The 23,493-nt window shown below is 52.8% G+C and overlaps 6 protein-coding genes across 6 annotated transcripts; 2 read left to right on the top strand and 4 right to left on the bottom strand.

Annotated features, from left to right (window-relative positions):
• Positions 1–213: 213 nt before the first annotated feature.
• B0T23DRAFT_318470 (uncharacterized protein) lies at positions 214–981 on the bottom strand (the record flags this gene model as incomplete). Its single annotated transcript, XM_062835077.1, has 1 exon — positions 214–981. One exon carries the CDS (start codon positions 979–981, stop codon positions 214–216), a length of 768 nt encoding a protein of 255 aa, XP_062692130.1.
• Positions 982–7,150: 6,169 nt separating this feature from the next.
• On the bottom strand, positions 7,151–8,815 carry B0T23DRAFT_173612 (PAPA-1-like conserved region-domain-containing protein). The gene is made up of 2 exons (XM_062832956.1): positions 7,678–8,815; positions 7,151–7,605 (listed from the first exon to the last, which is right to left on the bottom strand). The coding sequence occupies exons 1-2, from the start codon at positions 8,722–8,724 to the stop codon at positions 7,360–7,362; spliced, it is 1,293 nt and encodes a 430-aa protein (XP_062692129.1). The 5' UTR covers positions 8,725–8,815; the 3' UTR covers positions 7,151–7,359.
• B0T23DRAFT_173611 (uncharacterized protein) lies at positions 8,816–9,622 on the bottom strand. Its single transcript, XM_062832955.1, has one exon. It carries the CDS (start codon positions 9,427–9,429, stop codon positions 8,908–8,910), a length of 522 nt encoding a protein of 173 aa, XP_062692128.1. The 5' UTR covers positions 9,430–9,622; the 3' UTR covers positions 8,816–8,907.
• An 819-nt stretch (positions 9,623–10,441) lies between these two features.
• On the top strand, positions 10,442–12,433 carry B0T23DRAFT_382841 (peroxisomal membrane anchor protein conserved region-domain-containing protein). Its single transcript, XM_062837356.1, has 2 exons — positions 10,442–11,033; positions 11,095–12,433. Exons 1-2 carry the CDS (start codon positions 10,710–10,712, stop codon positions 12,043–12,045), a joined length of 1,275 nt encoding a protein of 424 aa, XP_062692127.1. The 5' UTR covers positions 10,442–10,709; the 3' UTR covers positions 12,046–12,433.
• Positions 12,434–13,698: 1,265 nt separating this feature from the next.
• On the top strand, positions 13,699–17,750 carry B0T23DRAFT_413565 (uncharacterized protein). The gene is made up of 2 exons (XM_062839524.1): positions 13,699–14,720; positions 15,285–17,750. The coding sequence occupies exons 1-2, from the start codon at positions 14,198–14,200 to the stop codon at positions 17,405–17,407; spliced, it is 2,646 nt and encodes an 881-aa protein (XP_062692126.1). The 5' UTR covers positions 13,699–14,197; the 3' UTR covers positions 17,408–17,750.
• A 461-nt stretch (positions 17,751–18,211) lies between these two features.
• B0T23DRAFT_340689 (uncharacterized protein) lies at positions 18,212–22,226 on the bottom strand. The gene is made up of 2 exons (XM_062835883.1): positions 19,215–22,226; positions 18,212–19,147 (listed from the first exon to the last, which is right to left on the bottom strand). The coding sequence occupies exons 1-2, from the start codon at positions 21,923–21,925 to the stop codon at positions 18,451–18,453; spliced, it is 3,408 nt and encodes a 1,135-aa protein (XP_062692125.1). The 5' UTR covers positions 21,926–22,226; the 3' UTR covers positions 18,212–18,450.
• Between the last annotated feature and the right edge of the window lie 1,267 nt (positions 22,227–23,493).

The raw sequence follows: 23,493 nt of genomic DNA, 5'->3' as shown, positions 1-23,493 counted from the left end.
GTGCTTCCCGGCGAGGAATTCTCGTTCCTCCTCTTACGTTACCGTTAAAAAACAGACCCCTTTTCGTTTCCGCTTTTCCACCCCCAACACACAAGCGTTCAGTTCGCACTGCCAGCACGACCCACACCCAAGACCCCAGAGACAGACAGCATATCGAGGAAAGGATTATGTTTAGTTTCTTCCTCGTCTCCATCACCTTGCCCGCAGTTCGCTCTAGGAAGAGGCCATTTCGACATATCGATCGCCGAAGAGGTCGTCCACGTCCTCAACGTCGTCGTTCTGGTCCTGATCCTGATCACGTTCCGCGCAGTTAGGCATCGGTTCGCACTGGGAAGAGACCGTTTCGACATATCGGTCGCCGAACAGGTCGTCCTCATCTTCAACGTCGCCGTTCTGGTTTCTGACGAGGGAAGGTTGAGGAATGGGCGGAGGCGAGGTTTTTCTGGAGCGGGCCGCCGCCTCGAGACGCTGCCCAAAGTAGTCGGTCGAGGAGCCCGTGGGGCCGTCAACGGGGTCTTGTTGGCCGACTGGCGAAGGCTCCCGAGGTAGCGTCGGCTGCTGTGCTGCTTCAGCCTGCGCTTGCTGTTGTCCAGGTTTGGGCTTGTTCTTACTACCCTTCGGCCTCCCCGGACTCCGCTTCTTTGGAGGGCCGTTCTCCGGATCATTAGAGGAAGTTGATGCTGCTTGTCCTCCACTGTTCTCCGGATCAGCGGTAGGTCTCTTTCTCTTCCGGCTGGTCTCCTTTTTGGGGGCTTGGGGAGGTTTAGTTGTCTTGCGCGCTTTGCGGGGCTTGGGTGCCTTTTTCTTCGCGTCGTTCTCATCCCTCCATGCCAACCACGCAAGACGCTCTGCCTCCCTTTGGGCCTTTTGCTCAGGCGTCGTGGTTTCCTCTTCCCTCGCCACATTCCGTACGGACTCTTGTAGAAGAGCGAGCCATTGAGCGTAAACCTCATCTTGCGAGTCTTCCGAAGACGAAGACATGATGAGAACTGTCAAGATCTAGAGAAAAGGTACCAAGCGTTAACCAGAGCTGCTCACAGAAAGCGAGGAGTTGGTCCTACTAGAGATAAAGAGAAGGGCAAAGGCGAACTGACGACTAGAAGGAGGAGAAGAAGGAAAACACCAACGGCGAAGGCAAGCTCAAGGGGCAAGGGCAACAGCGGCCACGATGTCGATGAAGCAAAGACCAACCAGGACCTCGAGTTGATCAACAACACGCATGTCGGTTGTCACCGTCGTCGCTGTCGTCGGTTCAGCGGGGTGGTGTATCATTCGCGTGAAGACAACAACCGATGAGTGGGGTGTCATCTGGGTGAAAATAGGGGATGGGTAATTGCAAGAGAACTGATCGACGAGACAGAGCGAAGGGAGAAAAGACGCATGATACATGGCGGAAGAAACGATGATACTGAGTGGCATGAAACTGGCATTCACTTGATCTGTGCAAACCTGAAGGGATCTCCAAGGTCACAGGTGCAACAAAACGGGACAATAACAGATAAAATCAATAAGAACAAGCATAGAACCTTGATGGCCCGCAAGACACAGGTTCCAAAGATTGAAGCTTTCACGGTGAATGGTTAACTTTAGGTTTTTGCTTACCTACTATGTGGGGATATCGACTAGGAGATATCAACGACCGACAGCCGATGACGGATGATCGAGGACCAAAGCAAAAGCTTGAGGGTCCAAAAGGGATAGTCCTGTGATGGAGGTGAAGGATCGTGAGTGTTGAGTGTTGTCGTGGATAGGAACGATGCTGCGAGGCCGACGACAGCGAGATTGGTGATGATAGACAGAGATAAAGGGTTTCGTGGTGATAGATCAAGATTGAACAAGCACAGTAGACGGTAGAGATGGCTTATACTATTTGAAAGATACTCAGTAACAAATGGTGTCTTTTGGAACCCAAGTCTGAAGCTGGATAGAGAAGAAGAAAAAAAAGGAAAAAGACGGGGAGTAACATGGAGGAAGAGCGAGATTAAATAGCCCTTCCAACAAGCACATGTTTTTTGGCTGACAACATCAGGAAAGGACTATTAAATCTTCATGTCCGGTTTAATAATCTATGTCAGGTATCTCTCTGCAAAAGAAACAAGATGTAGATGGAAGTAAATGCAGGAGATGACGAGGCCTTGGTAATAATGCAAAGAGAAGTTGCGGTTGACTTCCATACCAGCCCTGTCAGCAGGAGAGACGAGATATCATGCTTCTCTTGCCGGAAAAGCATGCGAGAAGTTCGAGAGAAGGACGCCTACGAGTGGAAGATAGGAAAGAGATATTGCCTTGTCATATGATGGTTGAGAATGGGTTCATTGTTGAAGCGAACAGCAAATACTGGGGAAAGCACCACGTTTCTCTTGGTTATCATGTAGGGGATGACGCGGAATGTTGATGAGGTGCGTCGACAATGAGCAGGTATATTGGATGTCCGGGCAGCAGAATTAGGAGGCTGCGGAAGGTATGACTCTATCTAGAAGCTTCAGTTTCGAGACGGCTGGCAACGATGAGGCAGTTGTTGAGGCAGTTGTAAATGCACGAGAAGTGGCTGTGATAAGGTATGGGGGCCTGGCCTGGAGCGACAACGAGGCCCGGTGTTAAGAACGGGAGGCGAGGATAAGGGCGAGCACTGGAAGGGCAATAGGCACCTCTGAACTATCTCCATGGGCCAGGTGTTGACTACTGAGAGAAGGGTTACTAAGAGATAGCATCAGTCTGAGCACTGTAAGAGCCCCTATTGACCTTGAAACAATAGGGCTACCCGCTACTCTACACCCTCAAGGGAGTCCGGAGATGGGTAACCGCCGGATCGGTTGACAGAGCACCTCGCATGGGCAGGAAGCTCCCGACACAAGAGATGGAAGTTTCCACAAGCTTTCTCCATCAAGAGCGCTTCTGGGACCACTAAGCGTAAGCTTTTCGATGCTGAACATTGTTGACCAGCTGCTAGAAGTGTCATGGGAGGCTTCAATGACGGGTTCGGGGAGGAAGGTCGCTCCATCGGACCTGGGAAGCCACGAGACCCACTCTCAGAACATGATACTACACACGGTAATTTACCCCCCAAACTGCTTTTTGGGGGTGAAGCAAAGAGATTTGGGTGGCCACGGTGGCCATTGATTACGAGCGGTAACAGTACCTGAACGTACCGGACGCACGGCATGACGAAGAAACTCCTGGAAGGTCCGTAGGATGCGTGAGACCATCGGTGTCGTGGGCGTCGACATGCTTTTATGAATGATATTGCGGCAAGTCCAAAGGGAAACCGCACCCGCAATGTTCAGATCATCAAGGATCAATGTAGCTGCTTAAACTGACGACTGCTTAACAATAGCCTACAGAAACGTGACAATGTCCCGCGCCTCCAGCGGTGGCTTTCACCAATACCGACGTCAAGTCAAGTGCAAGTGGCTCCCCGACCTCGCTGCAGTGGTAGCCAAATGGAAACCACAAACCCGCATCGCTCGGCGACGGATAATTGCGCGACCAACATCGAGGATGCGACTACGAAGTTCCGGAACACCATAACGTACATGAAAATTGACATCAGCGCTCCGAATAGCTGTCAACGCAATCACATGCCAAAACTTGATCAGCGACGATGTTTTGTGGCATTGTGCTGGTCCAGTATGGTCGGCGAGCGGCCACCATCAACAAACTCCTGAGCACTGCTTTCGCAGCATTACTGAGCAGAAAAATCGGAACCATACATTAAACAAGGAGAATCAAAGACTGGCAGAGGAGCGGAACTCAAAAACCGCATTTTCCCACCTTTTTCGCCGATAATGGTGGTGATATTTGCGAGTGTCGCATCTTTCCAGTCACGACCTGACGTTGTTTTCGAAACCATGAGCAAGGATCTGACATGGAATCAACCAGCGGGAGACATAGACAGGTACCCGTTCCCGCAGTGTGCGCACATGATGACATCTGGTCATGGTCTCTCGTCGTAAGACCTAATATTCCGTTCTATTCAACCGATAAGTCTGGGATGCACTGGTCTAAACTACAAGACGCTGCTTCGGATGATACTAGTCTATGAAGACATCGAAAGCAAAATAGATTGAGCGAGCCCCAGCAGTCGATTCCGTGGTCGAAGCAATCATGTCTTCCAGAAAGAGACCGCAGCGCCATGGGACGGCAGGACCCTGGACACAGAGTGTCTGCAGTCATCTCGACTTCCTCCACTTCCACTGCGCAGCTCAAACATATGTGTCCCGACGAGGCGCCCGGAAAAGCTCTCTTTCCGGAGAATGGGTGAATACAGGACTGCGGGAGAGGTCTCTGGGCGGTCTCCTATACGAGGCACACAATCCGCTCCCCAAAACCGCCTCGGTCATGGTTGTTTATGTTGTAGAGAGCGCCATAGGCTGTTAGAGAGCAATGAATCTCGAGCATCCGCGGAATGCGCCGAGGCGCGGTTCCCCTGTAGGTGGATGCTAGTTGCAGTCATGCCGAGAGTGGTTCTGAAGCTGTCGTTTGTAAGTCTGTTGTGGTGCTCGAGGCAGAGTAAAGAGCAGCCGTGGTCGCAGCGATGATTCGAAGACAGCGAGAGCGTTTTTCGGGCTATTAAGCCTTTTTTTCGCTGCCGGCAAAGAGTTGAAGTGGGTGTTTCGTCGATAATCTTCGCAGAGCAGCGCATGCGTCCACTGTCGAAGGTGGAATGTGCTCCTGTTCCCACGAGATGGTCTAGGGTTAGGGACATTGTAGATGTACAAGCCTAAGAAGCTGTCAGCGTGGAGATGTCGAGACACAATTCTCCAGCTGGCAGAGGCTGGCTGGATTACATGCCACAGATTATTGTAGCTGGCTGCTGTAGAGTCATAGCTCATCGCGAGTGTTCGGAAAGCAGTCAAGGACGAAAGAGGTCATTGCCGGGTCACCTAGAAAACCTTTCTAGTCATCTGCAGTAACCTCTCGCCGATTGGAATGCCTCGAAGTCGGGATATAATCGATCGTCTTCGCCGGCTGGCGTTATGCGCTCTCGACCGTCGAGCGGGACGCTGCGTCCTATCCGCCGAGATCGGCGAATCACGAGGGAACCCGTAAAACACTAGAGGGGCTGTCAGGAAGAGAGGAACAAATCGAGTCTATTATCATGTCTATCGAAAGAGATTTTGATATGGCGGCCTTGATCAGGTTCCCGAGTGTAACTCGTTGTCCCTTCTTAGCCTCCAAGTATCTTGAAAGAAAGATTTTTGATAATGGGCGTCTCACTTCTTAGATCGTTGTCGTCGGTCCGGCCGCGACCAGGCTCGGCGTGGTCCAAAGTCGGCTGTTAACAGGATAACGGTGGCCCCTGAACTTTTAGGAAAGAATGCTAAGACTGGCAAATATGCTAACAACCGCTCTATTTGTCTAATATGGTGATTCGTACGGGGTACGAAAGCTCTCGGTGGAAATTTCGCCGCGGCAAGGTCTACAATGGCTTCAGCCAGGTGCATAGACGTCGGCCTCGACGTTCGAGCTCGACAAAAGGCCGTGTTGAGTGCTGTTTCTCGAGATATCTGAAAGTGTCGAGGATGACGAGAACCTCTGTTAGTGTAACATCCAGGGGGCTGACTGACCTTCTGACAGAGACCGTAGCGGTCCCGTAAGTTTATGCCACCAGTCCAGTGAAGAGTGCCGGCGTCAAGCACTGGGACTTGCCCGACAGTGTCGCGGAAGCCCTGAAGCTATAAATGATGGCCTGCAGGATCCAAGAGAAGGGAAACTGTGGGTCGAGGTCGCTTGCCCTCTCTGGCGGATGGAGACCAGAGCAGGTCAGATACTTTTGGGGCGGAAGACAGCCTGAGAGGCTTGAGAGAAGGGAAGGGTTGGCTCAAGCTCAGTCGAAAGGGGCTTGCGCCCTCCGCCGACCGCGGATCGGAGACCGGGGGGTCAGGTATCGTCGGGGGTGTCTTGAGAGCATTATGTAAGTATCAGGAACTTGTGTGGTTCCACGCTGGAAATGTTATCGCAATATCATCATTGAGGATGATGGCACCATTGGAGCTGCCCGGGTGCAGAAGGGCTGAAGCCCTCTCGGAGCCTTCTGGCCATGGTGGCTCACATGGTGGAGAAAGGTTTCATGACCCGTGTAAACGGGCATGATTCCGGAAACAGAGCGGCTAGTCATATTGCAGTTATTTGATTTGCTGTTGGGCAGAAGCAGAGGTGAGGCGATGCGAGGTAAGGCATGGCGATATGGTATTGTACTGCAGTGTTGTCAACATATGTCAGCGGGATGTACACAATATTGAGCAAAATATCGTGATGGAGGGTTAAGATAGAGGGCTAGCCAAATAGCCAGTTCATCCCAAAAAAGGGATAGAGAAGAAGTTATTGATATTGAATTGGATATTCGCAAATATCAGATGAAGGTCAAGAGAGACTCGGGGGAAGTTATATGGAAGAGTGAAAGTCGAGTGTTCTTGTTGCGTATTGCTTGTGCATGAATGATCAAATTTCTTGTAGGGACTAGGCAGTGTGCCGGACTCGGCAGGCAGCCAGTTCGATTGTCGTCGGTAGGTCGAGTCGTTGTTGAAACAAGCCACACTTCAGCCACACTCCAGCCACGACCGCTGATTGCAGCCAAACAGTCAGCGGGTTCGATGAGGCCATTCCCAGCTTGAGACTGCTCAAATGGGGCGCGATGATGTGAAAAAAATACAGATAGAGCGGGGCAGACATCAATAAATTTGGGCCTGTAGATAGGTCGACGGCATTCCAAGTGTTGGATCACCATCTTGACCTCATGCCTCGACTTGAAAGTGCTGTAGTCTCGGCTCCAAGAGGCCATTGCCTGTTGCTCGAGAAAGGTGTTGAAGTGAGCAGTACTTGAAACCAAAGGACTCGGTAGCATGATAGTATTCTGGTGTGCACAAATGAACGGGAAGAATGTGCAGTAATACTGTAATGCTGAGCGGTCCGGTACTGAATGGTGAGAACAGCGACGGTTGTTTGGTGGTTTGGGTCGACGTTTTCGTGGTAATTCGGAGTGGTAAAGCCTTCCAGGTTCTGCGAGGCTAGAGAATCAATACCAGTCAGGCTTTAATGCCCAAGAGGCTAGCCTAGGGCCAGTAACGGTCGCTTCTGGTCTTACCAGACGAGTAGATTAGTAGTACCCTTACAAGTCTGCGTAGACAGTCAAGTCAAAAGCCGCGACCGATGAGAAAAATACCATAGTTGATTCCGTAACCTATAAGTGCGGTCCTTGACCGAGAGGTAGAGGTATGTATCCTAATGTCTTTTTCGCCGACTTCCCATATGATCATTCTCCCTGCCATTTTCCCGATGGATAAAACCGAGCGCCTGATTATTCCTCTGATCATATGAATACAATCCCAAAACTATACTCTAGCAACACCAGACATAATTTCAGACAACCTCCTCGACCATCTTCCTCTTCACTCCCCCAGTAAACACCTGACCGACAGGACCAGCCAGCATGTCTTCAGGCACGGCAATCCTGCTTCCGGACTTGTTATTGATCCAGCGGACAAAGGTGGGGTCAGCCTTGGGCGGCTCGGCATCGCCTGCCGGAGTCTCGTCGCCGTTCAGAAGGGCGGCTTTGCGGTTGGTCTTGGGCGCCTGTTTCTTCAGAAGCTTGTTGATCGTTTCCATCTGTTTCGCGCGGTGATTGGTAAGTAGCTGTGCAGTTCACATCTATGAGGGAAAAAGCAAGAAGTTGCGTACCTTGACCTCCTCGTTACGCTTCTCGCTGAGGTTCCTCCTACGGCGAGCCATCTCGGCCCTTCTCATTGACAACTCCTCAGCTGTAAAAACCTTCTTGGCTTGAACTTCGTCCGAGAGCTTCATGTACTCGTGAGACGCAACGCCAACCTTGGCTCGCTGACGAGCCGTCATCTTGGAGATATCCGGCGTGCCGCCGCGACTGCCGCCCTCCTCATCGCTATCCAGCTCGACTTCCTCTGCTTCAGCGTCATCCTCGGCAACCTCAATCTCGTCGCCATCGGCATCCATGTCTTCGTCCTCTTCCTCCTCGGCTTCCTCCGCATCATCCTCGGCCGCAGCCATGTCCTCCAGTTCTGGATCCTCGGGTTCGCTCTCAAGCTCGCTGAGTTCGTCGTCGTCATCGTCATCGTAGTAATTTGTCTTGAGAGCAGCCTTAATCGTCGTTGGGGAGCTAGAAGGCACCTTTGCTGTTGCTTTCGCTTTATTGGGTGATGTCGTTGCTTGAACCTTGGAAACCGTGATGGTGGGTCGAGCAGGTGTGTCGTCCATGTCGACATCGCCATCTTCATCAACGTCCACATCTTCGTCTTCATCATCCTCTTCCTCCTCCTCCTCCTCCTCTTCCTCATCCTCCCCCTCGTCGTCGTCCAAAACGGGCGCGTTGTTGCTAACTTCAATCTCGTCCGCCTCTTCTACTTCCTCGTCATCCTCCTCCTCTTCCTCCTCCATCTCCTCGTCCTCGTCCTCGCTGCTCTCAACAACGTAGCTCTTCTTGGCTCCTGGCCTGTTACGCCTACTAGCCGCAATGCCGGAGCTGGAGTTGCCGCTCGTGGCCTCTCGTAGCTTGTTGGAGGGTACCTTGACAGTCAACATGTTGTGACCGTTTGCGTCACTCCGGCTACTAGCTGGAGACGAGGGTGGGCGGCGCGCAGTGGTTGATCGGGATGATGACATGGTGCGCTCGGGGGTTACTCTGTCGGAATGGATCAGATCAGTAATCAAAGCGTTGGCGCGCTGGGCCGCTGAGCGGCGCGGACGTGAAGACATGACTGCTGGTGCAGAGGTATGGTCTATCTGATGAGGCAAAATATTCGGGAACCGATAGTGTTATGGAAAAGAGTATCGTCTGAAACCGAGAGATACGAGCAAATGAGATGGGTCGAGGCGAGATGAGGCGATGTGGCTAATGACTGGCTCTGGTGATCCTGGGCGATGTGGTAGCGAGGATTGTCATGTGTTTGTCTGGACCGGTCCAGGTGAAGTTTGACGAGCCGGAAACTTTTGGTGGCAATGCCTTGTTGAACCCGGCGTTGGTTCCTTTGGGCACACGGAAAGGTGGTGCCTTGAACCACCAAGACCCTGATTATAATTGTGTTCTTTGATGGTTATGTATCGCTCTGATTTGCTGATCTGGTAGAAAGGCGCAGCTGAGAAGACTTTTTGGCTGGAGGACGAGGTGGGATGTGAAAGTTGGCGGTTTGGTGTTAATCTTTTGGGAAGTGCCGGTGGGTGTTGCTTGTGTGGGGTGAAGTGAGGACCCGTCTGTTCATGGTCCCCTCTCTTTGGTTCACAGGTTGTTGTTGTTGTTGTGGTGGTGGTTGGATGGTGCCGCCGTTGTCGTTCGGGTTGATAAGCCTTGTCATGCAACATAACCGTGCAGCAAGCACATCTAAGACGGACATTGACGTCGCCTCGCTTCTTCTTTGCTTCCTCTTGGCTTCCAGCTTTTGCCTTTTTGCGGACAAGGCGCATCGGCGTTGCCCTGACATTGGGCTAGAACCAGACTGTCGGTTTCACAAGGATGAATCCAGCGTCTCGTCTCGTTGGATGGAAATAGGTCGGGAAACCTTGTTGGAACCACACAGTCTTTACTGTGTCGTTTGCGACATCTTGATTGTTTCTTGGGTCCTCCCTTTGTGACAAAGCATCCTCACATCTCCCCAATTTTGACTGCCGTGCTGACCATGCCTTCCAGTCACGATATTGTTTCCATCCTCATTCTCATCCTCGGCCCTTTCTCGACTCGGCTTCCAACCCCATGATCGATACGGAAGAGACCAACACCAGAAGCGACATGCCGTGTGTATAGATGATTCGCTGCACTTACGATGATGAGATTCAAAAATACGCAGTCGAGCTATGACCAAGGTCAAATCGGATGGACGGAAAAAAGACCTGCGAACTGTTGGCCCTGCTGACTACCTTCCGAAATCAAGTGTTGGCGATGAGGGTGGCGATTCTCTGTTGAGAAGGGTGACGTTCCGCAAACAGGACAGCAATGTCGTAGTTGCCTATCCTATCTTGATATCTAGCAACGCTATACCTGCTGTGATGGTAGAGGCGGGTCTGAGCTCTATGGTTGGCGCTGAGTCGTAAAGCCGGATCGAGGGCGTCTCGCGAGGATGGCACGTCGGACGGGATTGCAGAATCGCTGAGCTTCAGAAGACTCAATGGGAAGTAGATATCAGGGATGAAAGAGAGAGGTCGATATCAAGTATGGGGGAAGAATGGAAAGAATACCGTAATGTTTCAATATCGAATTATCCAGCTTCTGATTTCATGTCGACAAGTGGAAGTCGCGACCGTGATGTTGACTGTCTCCACCCACAGTCCCCGTCGGTCCCGCCTGGCCGCAGGAGGTCCAGTGGATGCCCGGTCAGTGGGCTCGGCCTTTGCCGGGGGGTGGGTAAAGTGGGTCTCTGCGCATTCAACCCCTGAGCCTACCGCTGAAGTCCAGCTGAAAAAGCTCAGACCAACAGCACCAAATAGCGACACCCATGCCTCGGTAACAGGAGACGACAACCACGGCTGGCGGCGCTGAAAGACCATGGAAAGTTAGGTCAGTTCCCAGCCGCCAGCCATCACAACGGCATCGCGAATTCACCCATACAATCCGTCCATTCATTCATTTATCCATCCATCCCCTCGCCGTCTTCGAGTCCTCGCCGAACCGTCCAGACTACCTGGAGCAGCATCACACCCCTCGTACAGACAGTTACAAGAACCGAATTCGGGCATTCAACTCCACCGCCATGGGCGACTCGGAAGAACACAAGGGCGCCGACACCCTGGCGTGGGAGAAAGCGACAGCCGACAACAACAACACATCTCAACCTCAGACGCAGGCTCAGGCCCCGTCAACATCGACATCCTCAAAATCCCAGCCCGCAGCCCAAACCTCTCCAGAAGCGCCCAAAGTCTCAGTCTCCCTCGAACAAGCCAGGATATTCCTCCAGGATGCGCAGGTGCAAAAGGAGACGACAGAGCGCAAGGCCGCCTTTTTGAGGAGCAAGGGCATCTCCCAGAGTGACATCGACGAACTGCTGAAGGAGGACTGGATTCGGGCGCAATCAGATGCAAGTTATTTCTTGTATCTCAGTGTTCCTAAAGACAAGCTGCTAACATGGACATCTACAGATGAGAGAAATCCCCGTCACCAACGAATCGTCATCATCGGCTTCGTCAAAGGTGGCTGCTGCGATAACAACCACAACCACCCTCCCCAAGACAAAAGAACAACATGTGCCCATCATCACCTACCCCGAGTTTATGGCCGAGACGCACCGGGCGCCACCGCTAATAACCATGAACGGCGTCCTTAATACGGCCTACGCCTTCAGCGGTATCGCCGCCCTCGTCTACGGCGCCAACAAGTACGTTGTCGAACCCATGCTCAACCAACTCACCGAAGCCCGCGTCGACTTCCACGACAACGTCAAGGACAACCTGGACCGGCTGGTCGAGAAGCTCGAGCAAACCGTGTCGGAGCTGCCTCCGGGCTACAAGGCGTCGGACGGCCGCGCCGGCCGCTACAAGGACGCTTACGACGACGACGATGACGACGACAACATGAGCACGTACGAGGACCCGACCGAGATGTTCCACCGGGACGTTGGCATCCAGACGTCGCCGCCGCCCACGCCGTCGGTGCGGGCCATGTCGCTCCCTTCGCGCCCGGGCACAGCCATGTCGGCCCGGTCTCTGTCGGAGATCTACGAGGCGCACTCGCGGGCCCAGTCGCGCGCGGCGTCGGCCATTTCCGAGCGGCACATGAACCACACGCAGAAGCAGCAGAGGCGACTGGCGGAGCTGGTGACGTCGGTCAAGGAGATCAACGAAGGGCTGACATCGCAGTGCGAGGACTACGACGAGCTCAGGACAACGGTGGACGTATTCCACGGCGAGCTGGAGCAGTTGGCGCTGCAGCACTACGACTTCACTGGAGGCTTTTCGTTGTACGGGTATACCAATAGGAGCGAGCCTAACGATGAGATCAAGAAGGCCAAAGAGAATATCAGACGGGTCAAGGGCGTGTTGCTCACCACGAGGACATTTGCTACGCCTGCTCCTGGTGCCTCGGGGCGGTAGGAACGCATGAGGCAGCAAGTGGCAGATGCGCGGAATGCTCGACGTGATGGGAAGAAAGAAGGGGCGGAGTAAATTAATGATGCTTTCCCCCCGTCAAGTCGGATATGGAGCAAAAGCATGGAATCATTCACAATCTGCTTTGAAGATTCAAAACAAGCAAAACGCCAAGGTATAATCGATAGAAGTAAGTATTAGCCAGCGGTTAATGACATAATTGTTGTTCTCTTACAAGTCGAACCAAATTTCGACCGTGTTCGCCTCCGATCCCAAAACTTGGAAATGGATCGCCGGAATAACATCCGCAATTTCAATAAAAAAAAAGCCCAAATAACCTTGACGTTACTCTGTCAGCAACCACAAGTTACACCACATTCTTACAAGAGGTGGCTGTGAAAGCCGGTGAGGGTAGTTGCCATAAGTGGTCTAAAAGTTGCAGAAAAGTCACAGACCATCCACCTCCAACATCGGCGGCTTCTTCTACACGGACAAGTCTAACTATTCGGGTTTTTGTCCGTCGAATGGAAGCATGGCAATTCTTTCCCGGTCGTGACGACGTCGTGACATGGAAACTATGGTTATCGCAGACTGAGGTTGCAGAAGTCGAGTAGTTAGGTACATAGTGCCATCCAGATGCAGATATGGCCTGAGAGCAAGCACCCATCCTCAGGAATCTTGGAGTCGATAGGTGCCCAATCATGGCGCCTCTCGCCACCTTTCTTTTTTGTCTTGGTTTCCTCCAAGGTTCCCTCTCGCAACTTTATCACAATAGCAGAATACATAATTTGTCAATTCTCACCACGTTCTTCCTCATCTGTTCAACTCAGGGTGCCAGCTGCAAGTGTTACACTACATACAGTACCTCACCGCATTTGCGCAAATGCAATACGCCAAACCGTTGATTGAACAGTGCGAATGGAGATATCTCCGTGCAGCGAGTGAAGCGGACAGATCGGATTGTGAACGAATCAATACAAAGGAGAGTGCACAAACGAGAAACAGGAACGAGACCGATGGCAAGGTGAGACTCTTTGCTTTGGGGTCTGGGTATAGATGGGAATCGCAATTATGGTGATAGCTACCGTATGGCCAAACCCTCACGTCACACGACAAGCCCAGAAGACTGTCCCAAATGTTGCACTTGCGCACTTGTGGTGCCAGATCCCGTAACGACCGAGATTCCATTGTGACGATGGGGAACGGTCAGTCATCAATGACAAAAACTCGGGGGGCTGCCGTCCAGGTGCGGTGTCCTTATGCTACCTCTGTACCTACATAGTAAAGAGAGGGGTTCATTACCTAGGTAGGGTGATTGACACAAACATCCTACGGTACACTAGAATCCAGCAGCTCAAAGTGAGGGCATTGCGAGCTGGATGTGCTACTACCTATTGTGCTTGTTGGACAACGGGATGGATGATTTCCAGGTTACGGTAGTGTAGACTAGTGTACTGTACCCAAGCAGTGATACATTCAGTCCCCATTAATTAGCGGGGAAAGAAAGAGCCAAGATGAAGAGAAAAGACCCCACCCAACGTGGGCCAAGCATCTTGCTTTTTTCTTGGCAACCGTCCACCACATACTGCGGGTGGTGCATGGAATTGATCGCGAAATTTGAATTGCGCAGACTTTTTGTTTTCTTTGCGACAAGGCGACCGAAAAAAAAAAAAAAACGAACCAAAAGCCCGGATCAGGCACAGGAATCCGACTTGCTTGCGGCAGCCCCAGCACTCGCTCCCGAGACAGACTGACAGCCTCGGATCGGGAACTGAGGGGTAGCAGGAACTGGCAACTGGCAACGACCAGATCCTATTCCATCACCATCCTCGGCTCTTCCACTTGTTGGTGTTTTTGATTTTATTTTTAGTTCTTTTTGGGCATCGTCGCAAAAGCACAACAGCACATACCTTGCCGCGCAGGATACAGCTTGGCGCATACTGTACAAATCTCACAAGGCTGTTGTGCAGACCGTCCATCGAGTCCATCGAGTCTAAAGGACAAAAGCGGCTCTCCATCACCCTTCATACATATAGTTGAGATCCTCACATACATGACACTGAGGTGTCCAAGAAGAGAGGAATATACACACAAACAACGGCTGCCAAGCTAAAAAGTACGGAAGAGCAACCCGGCACCTCACCTCAAGCAGAACAGGATGCATAACGACGAGACGGTGATCTCAGATGTGCCAGACATGATCAATAAAGCGCCGATCATTCCTGGCCACTCACCCTCTCCGGCTGTGGCTGGCATGTCGGGGTCAGAGCACAACAACACCACCATTACCACCACCACGGTCACCACCGATACTGTCACCACCACCACCCCTACCACAACCGAGTCCGTGCCTAGGCCCGGGCCTGTTGGACATGGGACTGAATATGGTGTTCAGGTTGCCGGGCGTGTCACTGGCTCTGCCTCTGGCTCTGGCATTCACGAGGACCAGATTGGTAACGCCCCCGTAACTGGCATTTCCTCGGATCAAGCTGGCGCATCTGGCATTTCTTCCTCCTCGTCTCCGTCACAGCAACAACATCAGCAGAAGAAGCAGCAGGAAAATGAACATGGGTTGAACACCACCATTATTGCCAGCAACAGCTTAAAAACATCAACTTCCACGGAAGAGCAAGAAGACACTCTCAAGAGCAGTTCAGTTCCCAACACTGGCACCGACAAGAGTGAGTTACCATTTTTATTTCCCATTTTTATTTCCTTCATCACCAACACCCTCCCTGATGGGAACCGCACATGTCGTTTTATTTAACTTCGTCAGGTCTGGACTCTAGCCTGTCTGCATGTCTTTGAATGTACACTGTAGACTTGGCCGCCACTGTTAGTCAAGGACCAGTCATCGTCCACTCATCGTCAGCCATTTCCAAGGCGGCACTGCCCGTTTTTTTTTTCACCTGCTTTTTCCCTGTCCTTCAATTTGATCTTATAATACACCAGATCTACCTACCTAATCTTGGCATATCTTCTTCTTTGTTGGACAACTCTCATTTAACATTTCCTGTTCCTCTCTTGTCTGTCTATATCTCTCGTATCCTATGCCACCCGTCTTCAACAGGGATCCAGAATCTTGTTTGTCTAGCTTCCCCAACTTTTCACGGACCTCATTCGGCATTCATTACATACTTAAAAACCTTGTTTTCTCCGGAGTCCCACGTTGTCAAAACGACGAGGAGAAAAAAAAAAGGCAATGCGCTGATCGCTAACGCGTGGTCGTACTCCGGATCTTCCAGCCCCAGACGAGCAGCAGGACATCATACCACTTCGAGCCAAGCCGGCCCCGCATCAGCCAGACCATTCTGTAGACCACCCTATCGACCACCCTGGCCACTATCTAAAGGACCCCGGTGACCCCAGTGACGACCATCCGGTACAGGCTAGCGAGTCTAACCGCAATCACCACCCCAGTTGCTGCCCGCGTGCTCAACCTGGCTCGCGGCCCCCCGCGTCGCCGTCGACTTATATAAGGTCGTCCCCCTTGACGTCGGAGCTCCCCAACGGTCCTGACGGTGGCGATCACGATTCAACCACCCCATTTAACCCTCAACCACCGTCTACCATGATTTTCGCCGACCTGTACAAGTCACCCAGGTCGCCCCTAAATAAGCTCAGGCACTCGTTTCCTCACCATCAGCCGGTTGTCCTACCATCCGACCTTGATGCCGACCTTGTGAGCAAAGACAAGGCGAAGCAGAAGGAAGCTGTCAGAAAGTACCTTCTTGAGAAGATTCGAAATGACTGGGACTTCGAATGGGCACCTGTGACGCAACCACGTCCAACCGAAGCAGCAGCAACCTTCGATGAGAAGCAGCCGCATGAGAAGAGCGATATCGCTCAACTTCCACCAGATAGCACTATCGCTCCCAACGAGCATGGATCACCCAGGATAGCAGACGGTGCCGTAGCTCAGACCTTTGACGATGATGCGCCTCGGGATCCAGGAGAGGAGGCAGATTCGGAATCTGATGTCGAGTCCGTTTACAGCACGATATCAGAAGATCTCGTTCACTACCGTCCCCGGGCGGAATGGACCTCGGATCTCTCAGACAACGATGAGCCGCCAGCTCCCAACACCTCCTCACCTTTCCGCTTCGACAGCCCCGACGCAGTCGGAACCGCCGTCAAAAGCTCCCTGGAAGCAAAGCGGGCCAAGAGGAGGCGGGCAGTGAGAAAGGAAGCCTCGTGGAATCCCGGGTTGGCCTGCTTCGAAGCTCGCCGCGATGCCTGGACAGGCGCCAAGACGTTCCGCGTCAAGCCCAAGCCGATGTGCCCCGCGTCGCCCACGACAGCGATGTCAACGACGACCCGCCGTCTCTCCTTCTGGCGCCATCATCGCTCGTCCGAGTCGACGAGCGCTGCCGCCGTGGCGCACCCAGCCAGCTCACCACCAGCAGCAGCAGCAGCAGCAACAAACCTCTCCGCCCCTTTGTCACCCACAACCACGCGCAACTCCCAGCAAAGCGCCCAAAGCGACGCCGTATCCGACACCTCAGCCAGAGGAGCAGGAGCAGCAACAGACAACAGCACCGTCCCCTCCACTTCCCCCACCTCACCATCTAAACCCGATACCTACCCTGCCTACCCAGTGCAAACCCTCCTTCCGCTCCCTCCTCCCCTCCTCCCGCCTCAAAACCCCATGCGCGCCTCCGTCACGCCCTCCATCTACCCCTCTCTTTACGACAAAATCATTGTCAACAACATGCAGCCCTCCTGCCCCGTCAACCTGGCCGACGTGCTGCGCGCCTGCGTGGTGGGTTGGAAGCGCGACGGCGAGTGGCCGCCCCGATCGCAGTACACCAACGTTGCCGTGCCGCCCATGCTGGTGCCGAAACCGATGAGCGCTGCCGAGATTGCCGCGCAGAGGCAGCGGAAGGTGGCTCTCCAGAAACAGATGCAGCAGCAGAAGGAGGCGAGGGAAAAGGCGGCTCGGGAGGCGAGTGAGGTGAGGGAACGGGCTCGGGAGGCGGCTCGGTTGCAGAGGGAGGAGCGGGAGCAGAAGGCGAGGGAAGCGAGGGAACAGAAGGAGGAGAGGGAGAAGCAAGAGAGGATGGAGAGGGCGGCGGAGAAGCAGAGGCGGAAGAGCGATGCTACTGCGCAAGGGGGGGCGCCGGGTGCAGGAAGAAGATCCAGTATTGTGGCGTTGGTGGGCGGAGTGGTGAATCATTTGACGAGGGTGCCGACGGCGGAGGATAGGGATCGGGAGAGGTCGGGGAGTCAGAGTGATGAGAATCTTGGAGGAGGAGGAGGAGGAGGAGGAGGAGGGAAGGGCGGGATAAGGAGGAGTTTGCAAAAGGTGTTTTCGTTGGGGCATGGTGGGGGTCAGGGACACCAGGCTAATGGCAATCCTCTTGCTTAAAAGGAGAATGAGGGTGGATGTGAATGGAAATGGCCGAGATGGGAAGAGTTTATACCACAAGAGATATGAGAGCATTGACCAAGGTGAAGATGGCACGTCAACGTTTTCTTTGGAAATGAATGGTGTGTGCGTGTGTGTGTTTATGACATGTCATGACATGGGGTAATGGGAATGGAATGTTTGGAAGTTTGAAAGAAAGGGCAATCGGAAAAGCAAGCTTAAACTGATACCCCCAAGGTCTTTTATTAATTGGATTTCTTTTTATTTTTTTAAATATTTTTTTTTTTTTCCTTGGATGGAACCACGAAGCTGGGCGAGCATGGAGAGAGAACAGGGAGGGAGGGAGGGGATAATAATGGGCATAGTCAGGGTGGAGGATTTAATAACCTGCTTGATGACTAGTTCCGACTACTCGTGGGTTGGCGGACCTAGTCTCCCAAACTTCTAATGAAGCCTATGATTACTTTACCACCAGATCCATCAACCATTTCGTCTTCATTTCGATGCGGCTAGAGGTACCGACCTGTCTGGACACAATCGCGTACTAGAGGTAGGTAGGTCAGGCCTCGGCAGGGGGAGGCGGTTTATAAAGGAAAGTCGTGGCTAAAGTCTTGTTCTTTTCCTCCCTCAAGTCGCAGAAAGCCCACAGATACGCTGGCGACCCAGCTACGTAATTGCAGTGTTGTTGGTGATATGTCAGCTTCTTTGAACGTGAAATCTCGACGAACAGGGGACTAAACAGGAAAACGGAAACGAGAGAAAGGTAGTAGGTAGCGAATAAACTCATCACTATGCATTTTTGGTGGATGGTACATAGTATCTTCTGATTGAGTAATCCTGCAATACACATATAAGCATAAAACACGATAGAGAGAAAAGAAACCAACCGCCGCCAGATGCTACACCACCTCAAAGATATATCATCATGTCAGAACCAATTCCATTCCCTTTCATTTCATAATAACCTAAACATTCATCATTCATACCTGTATTTATATTCATAACAAGGCCTTGAACCTCCTATCCCAAGCCACCACCACCACCTACCCCCTCCCCCAAGCGCCATACTGCGTCCCACTCACACCACTCTTCACACTCCCCGTCTGCCCGGGGCTCGCCAATTCACCAATCCCCATACCCTTCCCCTGCTGGCTCCTCCCCAAACACCCATAATGAACAACCGCATCTTCCCCTCCCGGCAAAACCGCCACGACGCTCCCACCCAACCGTTTATGACAAACCCCACAAACTCGCTCCTCCCCAATCACCACCCGTCTATTTCTTCCTCCCACTCTGCTTCCACCCCCCGGTAGTACCGCTCCCTTCGGTAACCCATCACCCAACAAGAGAAGAGCTTGGCTGGTAACTAACCCGGTCTTCCTCAGGCCCGCAACGACGAGGGTCTCGTTAACAATACTGTTCGCGTTGCGCATGCGGCCGCGGAAGTAGGACTCGAGCTCGGAAACGGGCAGGTCATCGGGAATCAAAGAGAGGGTGGAGGTGGCGGGCAGGCGAGAGCCGTGCTTCGAGAGGAGGTCGAGGGCGGGTGGCAGGTTGGGTTTGTGAGGGGAGGGAGGGGTCAGGTAGAGGGAGAGCAGGGTATGGTAGATGGAGGGGTGGGCTTCGTCTTGAGAAGGGTCTTCGGTGGAGGAGGGCGAGGTAATGGTGGTGGTGCCCGGGGGGTGGGAGGGGGAGGTGGGTTGAGGGTGTTCGGAGGATTTGTGGATGCGGTTGCAGTATCTGGATAAGAACGGATTGGTTAGTATGCATGGGATGGATTGAGGAAAAAGAACCGGCGGAAGCTTACTCTTCTGCTTTTTTGTAGTCTTTCATTTGGAAGACGTAAATTTCGAGTGCTTGTTTGTGTTGACCCATGTTGCTGAGGACAACAGCTCGCGCCTCATAGAAGCGTGGGTCGTCTCGGGGAATGAGACTGAACGCTCTTCCGAGGCTGTACTGCCGACTGTCCTTCAAGAACTGTACCAATCGCTCCATGAGAGAGTCCCACTCTTCCTCCTTCCCTTGTTTTTTCTCCTCCCTGAGCTGTCTGATAAACAACTCGACAAGGCGGTTATGAAACTCGGGAGTCATGTCGTTCAGCTCCGAGATGATATGCTCCAGGTATTGGATCTCCAAGGCTGTGTCGATGCCGCCCAAGAAGTGGAGGACCCGGGCTCTCGGGAGAGTCTCGGCATTCTCCGAGTCGGCGAGGAAAACCTCCATTCCCAGCTTGGGGTCTTTCCTCAAAGTCCACTCTGAGAATTCGAGAATGACGTCGATCATCTCAGGCGGGAGGCCTTGAAGATACAGGACCGTCCTTTGGGGACCGTGCAACGTAGGCGCCGCCTCATCAGGCTCGTCCGGCGAGCCAAACTTGCGAAGCAGATCTAGAGCCTGGCGATGCAGCTTCTTGCCGTAGAAGAAGTCAACTAGCTCGTTGAACCGGTTGTGCTCTACAAGCCTCTCGTTAACAACCTGTGGGTCGCAAAAGTTGGGGATTCTGAAAAGGGAGCTGGCCAATGTGGGACGGGAGTACATGAAGGCGCGGAACAGAGTGGTGTCGACAACTCTGAAAGTCTCCTGTAGATCCTTCTCAAGCTGTTCGTCATCCTCATCCTTGTGAGACATTAGGAGTGTATTGAACGCCTCCTCTGTGACCCCGTTTGCTGACTTGCGCGGCTTCAACTTTCCGGTGACTGGATCAATGACTCTCTGAAGTCTCGCTCTGGCTCCGGCCAGGTAGCTGTTCAGCTCCGAGACGGCTGTCATGAGATCCTTTTCGTCTTGGGCGCGTTGTTCCTCGGCCGTCTTGCCCTTGATGCTGGCCGCATCATCATCGACTGGGGCTCTTCTGGAAGAGACTATGGATGAGGTTTCGGGATCAAACTTCTTGCGACCGTGACCCATGAGGTACTTGGCAAACCCGCCTCCTTTCTGTGGCGACGATACCTCAGAATGCGGCTCATCTTCCTTGGGTGCATGATCTCCATTTGCTTTACCGTTAGGGGGCGCTTCGTGGTCCGACTCTTCCTGCGGCTCTTCAGGCTTCTTCTCATCAACGCCCAGCTCTCCCACAATGATCTTGGGAAAGAGTCTTAATACTCTCTCAGGCGGAGCATGGACCTCGTCTTCATTGAACAGGTCCATAGACTCGCGAAATTTCCTTTGACGGAAGAGCAGTTCGGCCTTGAGCATTTTGACTTCGCGCATGGTCTCAGTCTTGTTCTCGAGAAGAGCGTCCTCCAACATAGCCAAGATGCTAATGGCTTCATCATACCTCTGGGTTTTTACCAGCTCGTCGATCTGGGAATCATAGTCCGTAGCATCCATTTTCCACACCACTCTCTCGCTCAAGACGTGGAAGCCCTTTCCAGCATGTGCTAGGCTGACCGTAGGTGGCGGGAAATGCAGAGAAGCGGCACCAGGGAGACTGATGGTCTGAAGCAGGTTCAGTGTGTCCGGATTTCGTACTTCGAGACTGCCCTTGGTCGGTGATTGTAAGGCAAGAATATAGGGGTAACTATATCCTATGCTCTCAGGAGCAGCTTGCCAAGGAATCTGGCGCTTCTCCAAGGCCTTCCCGGCGTCATTGATGAATAACGTATTGATGTCTTTGGCGAGCAATAACTGACCCTCGGCGAGCTTCGCTGACAGCGGTTTGGGCGTAAAGTTGCCCAATCCCATATATCCCATACTGGCTGTGGCACCAAAGCGACTTTGCCCTCCTGCTGCCCCAATAGCCCCAGGACCAACAATGTCCTCCATCTGACCGGTTGTGATATCGACTATTTGGTAGCCACCGTTCATGCCGCAGACCACCTTGTTTGCGTTGGCCCATGTCAGAGACCGGATGGCCTCGGACAGGACTATTTCGGTGACATCGGGGGAGAGCTCGCTCTCGTGCCATGACCACAGCAGCAAGCGGCGCTTGACAGCAACAGCTAGACGCGATATAATCTCGGGTATCCCAGTGTCGGGATCCTTGACAATATTGCTCGTGACGGCAAAAGTGGAAGCGCTTTTCGTCCGGGCTGTGGGGAACTCGATAGGTTCGAAGGTCTGGAGGTCGTGGAGGGCAACGCCGTTGTAGTTGGACAGCGATATTATGGTGTTGGCTTCCTTGATTATGGCGAGCTGTTCGATAGCGCGCGTCGAGAACTTTTCTACCTCGCGGAGGAGGTCGGTGGGCTTGGGGCCTCTCGGCGCGGCTTGGGCATTGTAAAAGCCTGGCGCGGCAGCCTGGTACTCTTGGGTCGTCGTCAAAGGTCCATTGGGGTCTTGGGTCATCAACTCGGTTGTAGCTTCGCTCGGTTGTTGGGACGACGCTCCGTTGGCAGACTGGCTCGGTGGTGGTGGAGGAGGAGGAGCGGGTGGAAGTTCGTTTACACGGTATATTCTGAGGGATCCCGTATTCAAGCCGACGAGGACGCGGTCACCGTAGGCGAGGATGGACTCGATCTTGGACTTGTCTCTCTGCTTGAGCTCGATGATGGGTCGAGCCGTAAATGCGGAGAGCATGGCGACGGGCCCGCTGCTCCCTGGTTGCAGCAGTGGTCACAGGGCGGTTATGAAGGCATTAGATTGTGTCTTTGGAGCAGGAAATTGTCGAGCACCGCTGGCGCAGGTTGGCGATGTTCCACTTTGTACGGTCTCGTCTCGGATGGATGGTGTTATCGCAGCCGAGTGGGTGTGCCGGGTGGAGGATGACGGCATGGCGATTGGCAGGGCAGTGGTGATACTGAATGATGGTCAGGCGCCGCATTCAAGGGTACGTAGGGTACCTCTACAGGCAGTGCCCAACCCCACGGGACGAGAGGGTGGGAGGGTGGGTGCGATACCGTAGCGGGACTGTCTTTCGAGAAGCAGGGTTAGGGGTAGACGTGGCATTTCATTTCCAATGCAACAGCTTTTGTTAAAGTGAAGTGCAAAATAATGATCGAGTTCAGACAACCCACTCGTGTTTTCATGTTTGGTATTTTCCCAAAGTTCTGGTCACGAACAAGTACGACCGTCAAGGTTCTCGAATCAACATCCAGATGCGGAGAGTTGCGATGGAGTCCTCCATGTTGTATTGTACTGTACTGTTACGAGTCGTTACGAGCTGGCGGTACCCGATTTAGCTCCCGGTTTACAAGTAGATGGAGTGTCGGGCAACTCCTCTCAGAGCTCAGTGTCATGAGACTCTACAGTACAGATTCGGGCATACTCTGTGTATGTCTGATCATCTCTATGCCTGGTCTCCAGGGAACCTAGAAACAGATGCCCCGGGTCGAGTCTAGGTACCTATCTTTCCAAGGAACCTAATGATATCTACTTGACATGATGGACAGCCTTACACGCCCAACTTCTTGATTTTGGTGCATGCTGGCCTGTTTCTAGTGTAGTGTTCGTCCGATTCGTTTCATGTTTTGTCGATTCGGCTTCCATCACCCGACGGCACTGGCTGCCGATAGAGGTAAAAAGCACGTTGTTAGAAGCAAATCTGTAGTGTACAGATTATACATGGCGCTGCTGCTTGATAATCGTGCATCCAGGTTGGCTATTCTGTAGAACCTCCCTTGGGTTTCCTGACAGGACTCCACCCGATCCGCTGTAAGATAGTGGAGTGGCTGCAGCATCGACGGGCATAATTGGCTAAAAATGGCCCATCTCGTCAGCGACAGAACACCTCCATCGTCGCTAGCTTGGATATTTCCAAGCAATGATTGCACCACTTGTACACTATTGGCGACCGTGACCAGTCTTTGTTTCAAAGCTATTCTGTGATTTCAGACCTACTTGCCTTCCTTTCCATCTTGTTCCCAAAAAGATATTTTAATCGTTGCCCACCATAGCTTCTTCAGCCGAGTCTGGAAGCCCCTCCTCCTCTAGACCTGACCAACCCGCGGCAAACCATCACGAGAACGACAACAAGGTGCCACCCGGAACACCACCAAGCCCAGCTGCTGGAGACCATAACACCAAGGACAGGGGAGGGAGGACACGAGGAAGAATTGGAAAAGACCATCATCCCCGCAGCATTCTCTTTTCTGTCTCTGCGCAACCAAGCAGGCCACAACGAAACCAAGACGGATTCGAGCTCCAAG

Source organism: Neurospora hispaniola (genome assembly GCF_033458365.1).
Source record: "Neurospora hispaniola strain FGSC 10403 chromosome Unknown B0T23scaffold_5, whole genome shotgun sequence".
NCBI classification, from domain to species: Eukaryota; Fungi; Ascomycota; class Sordariomycetes; order Sordariales; family Sordariaceae; genus Neurospora; species Neurospora hispaniola.
This window is presented reverse-complemented; position numbering and strand designations above follow the sequence as displayed.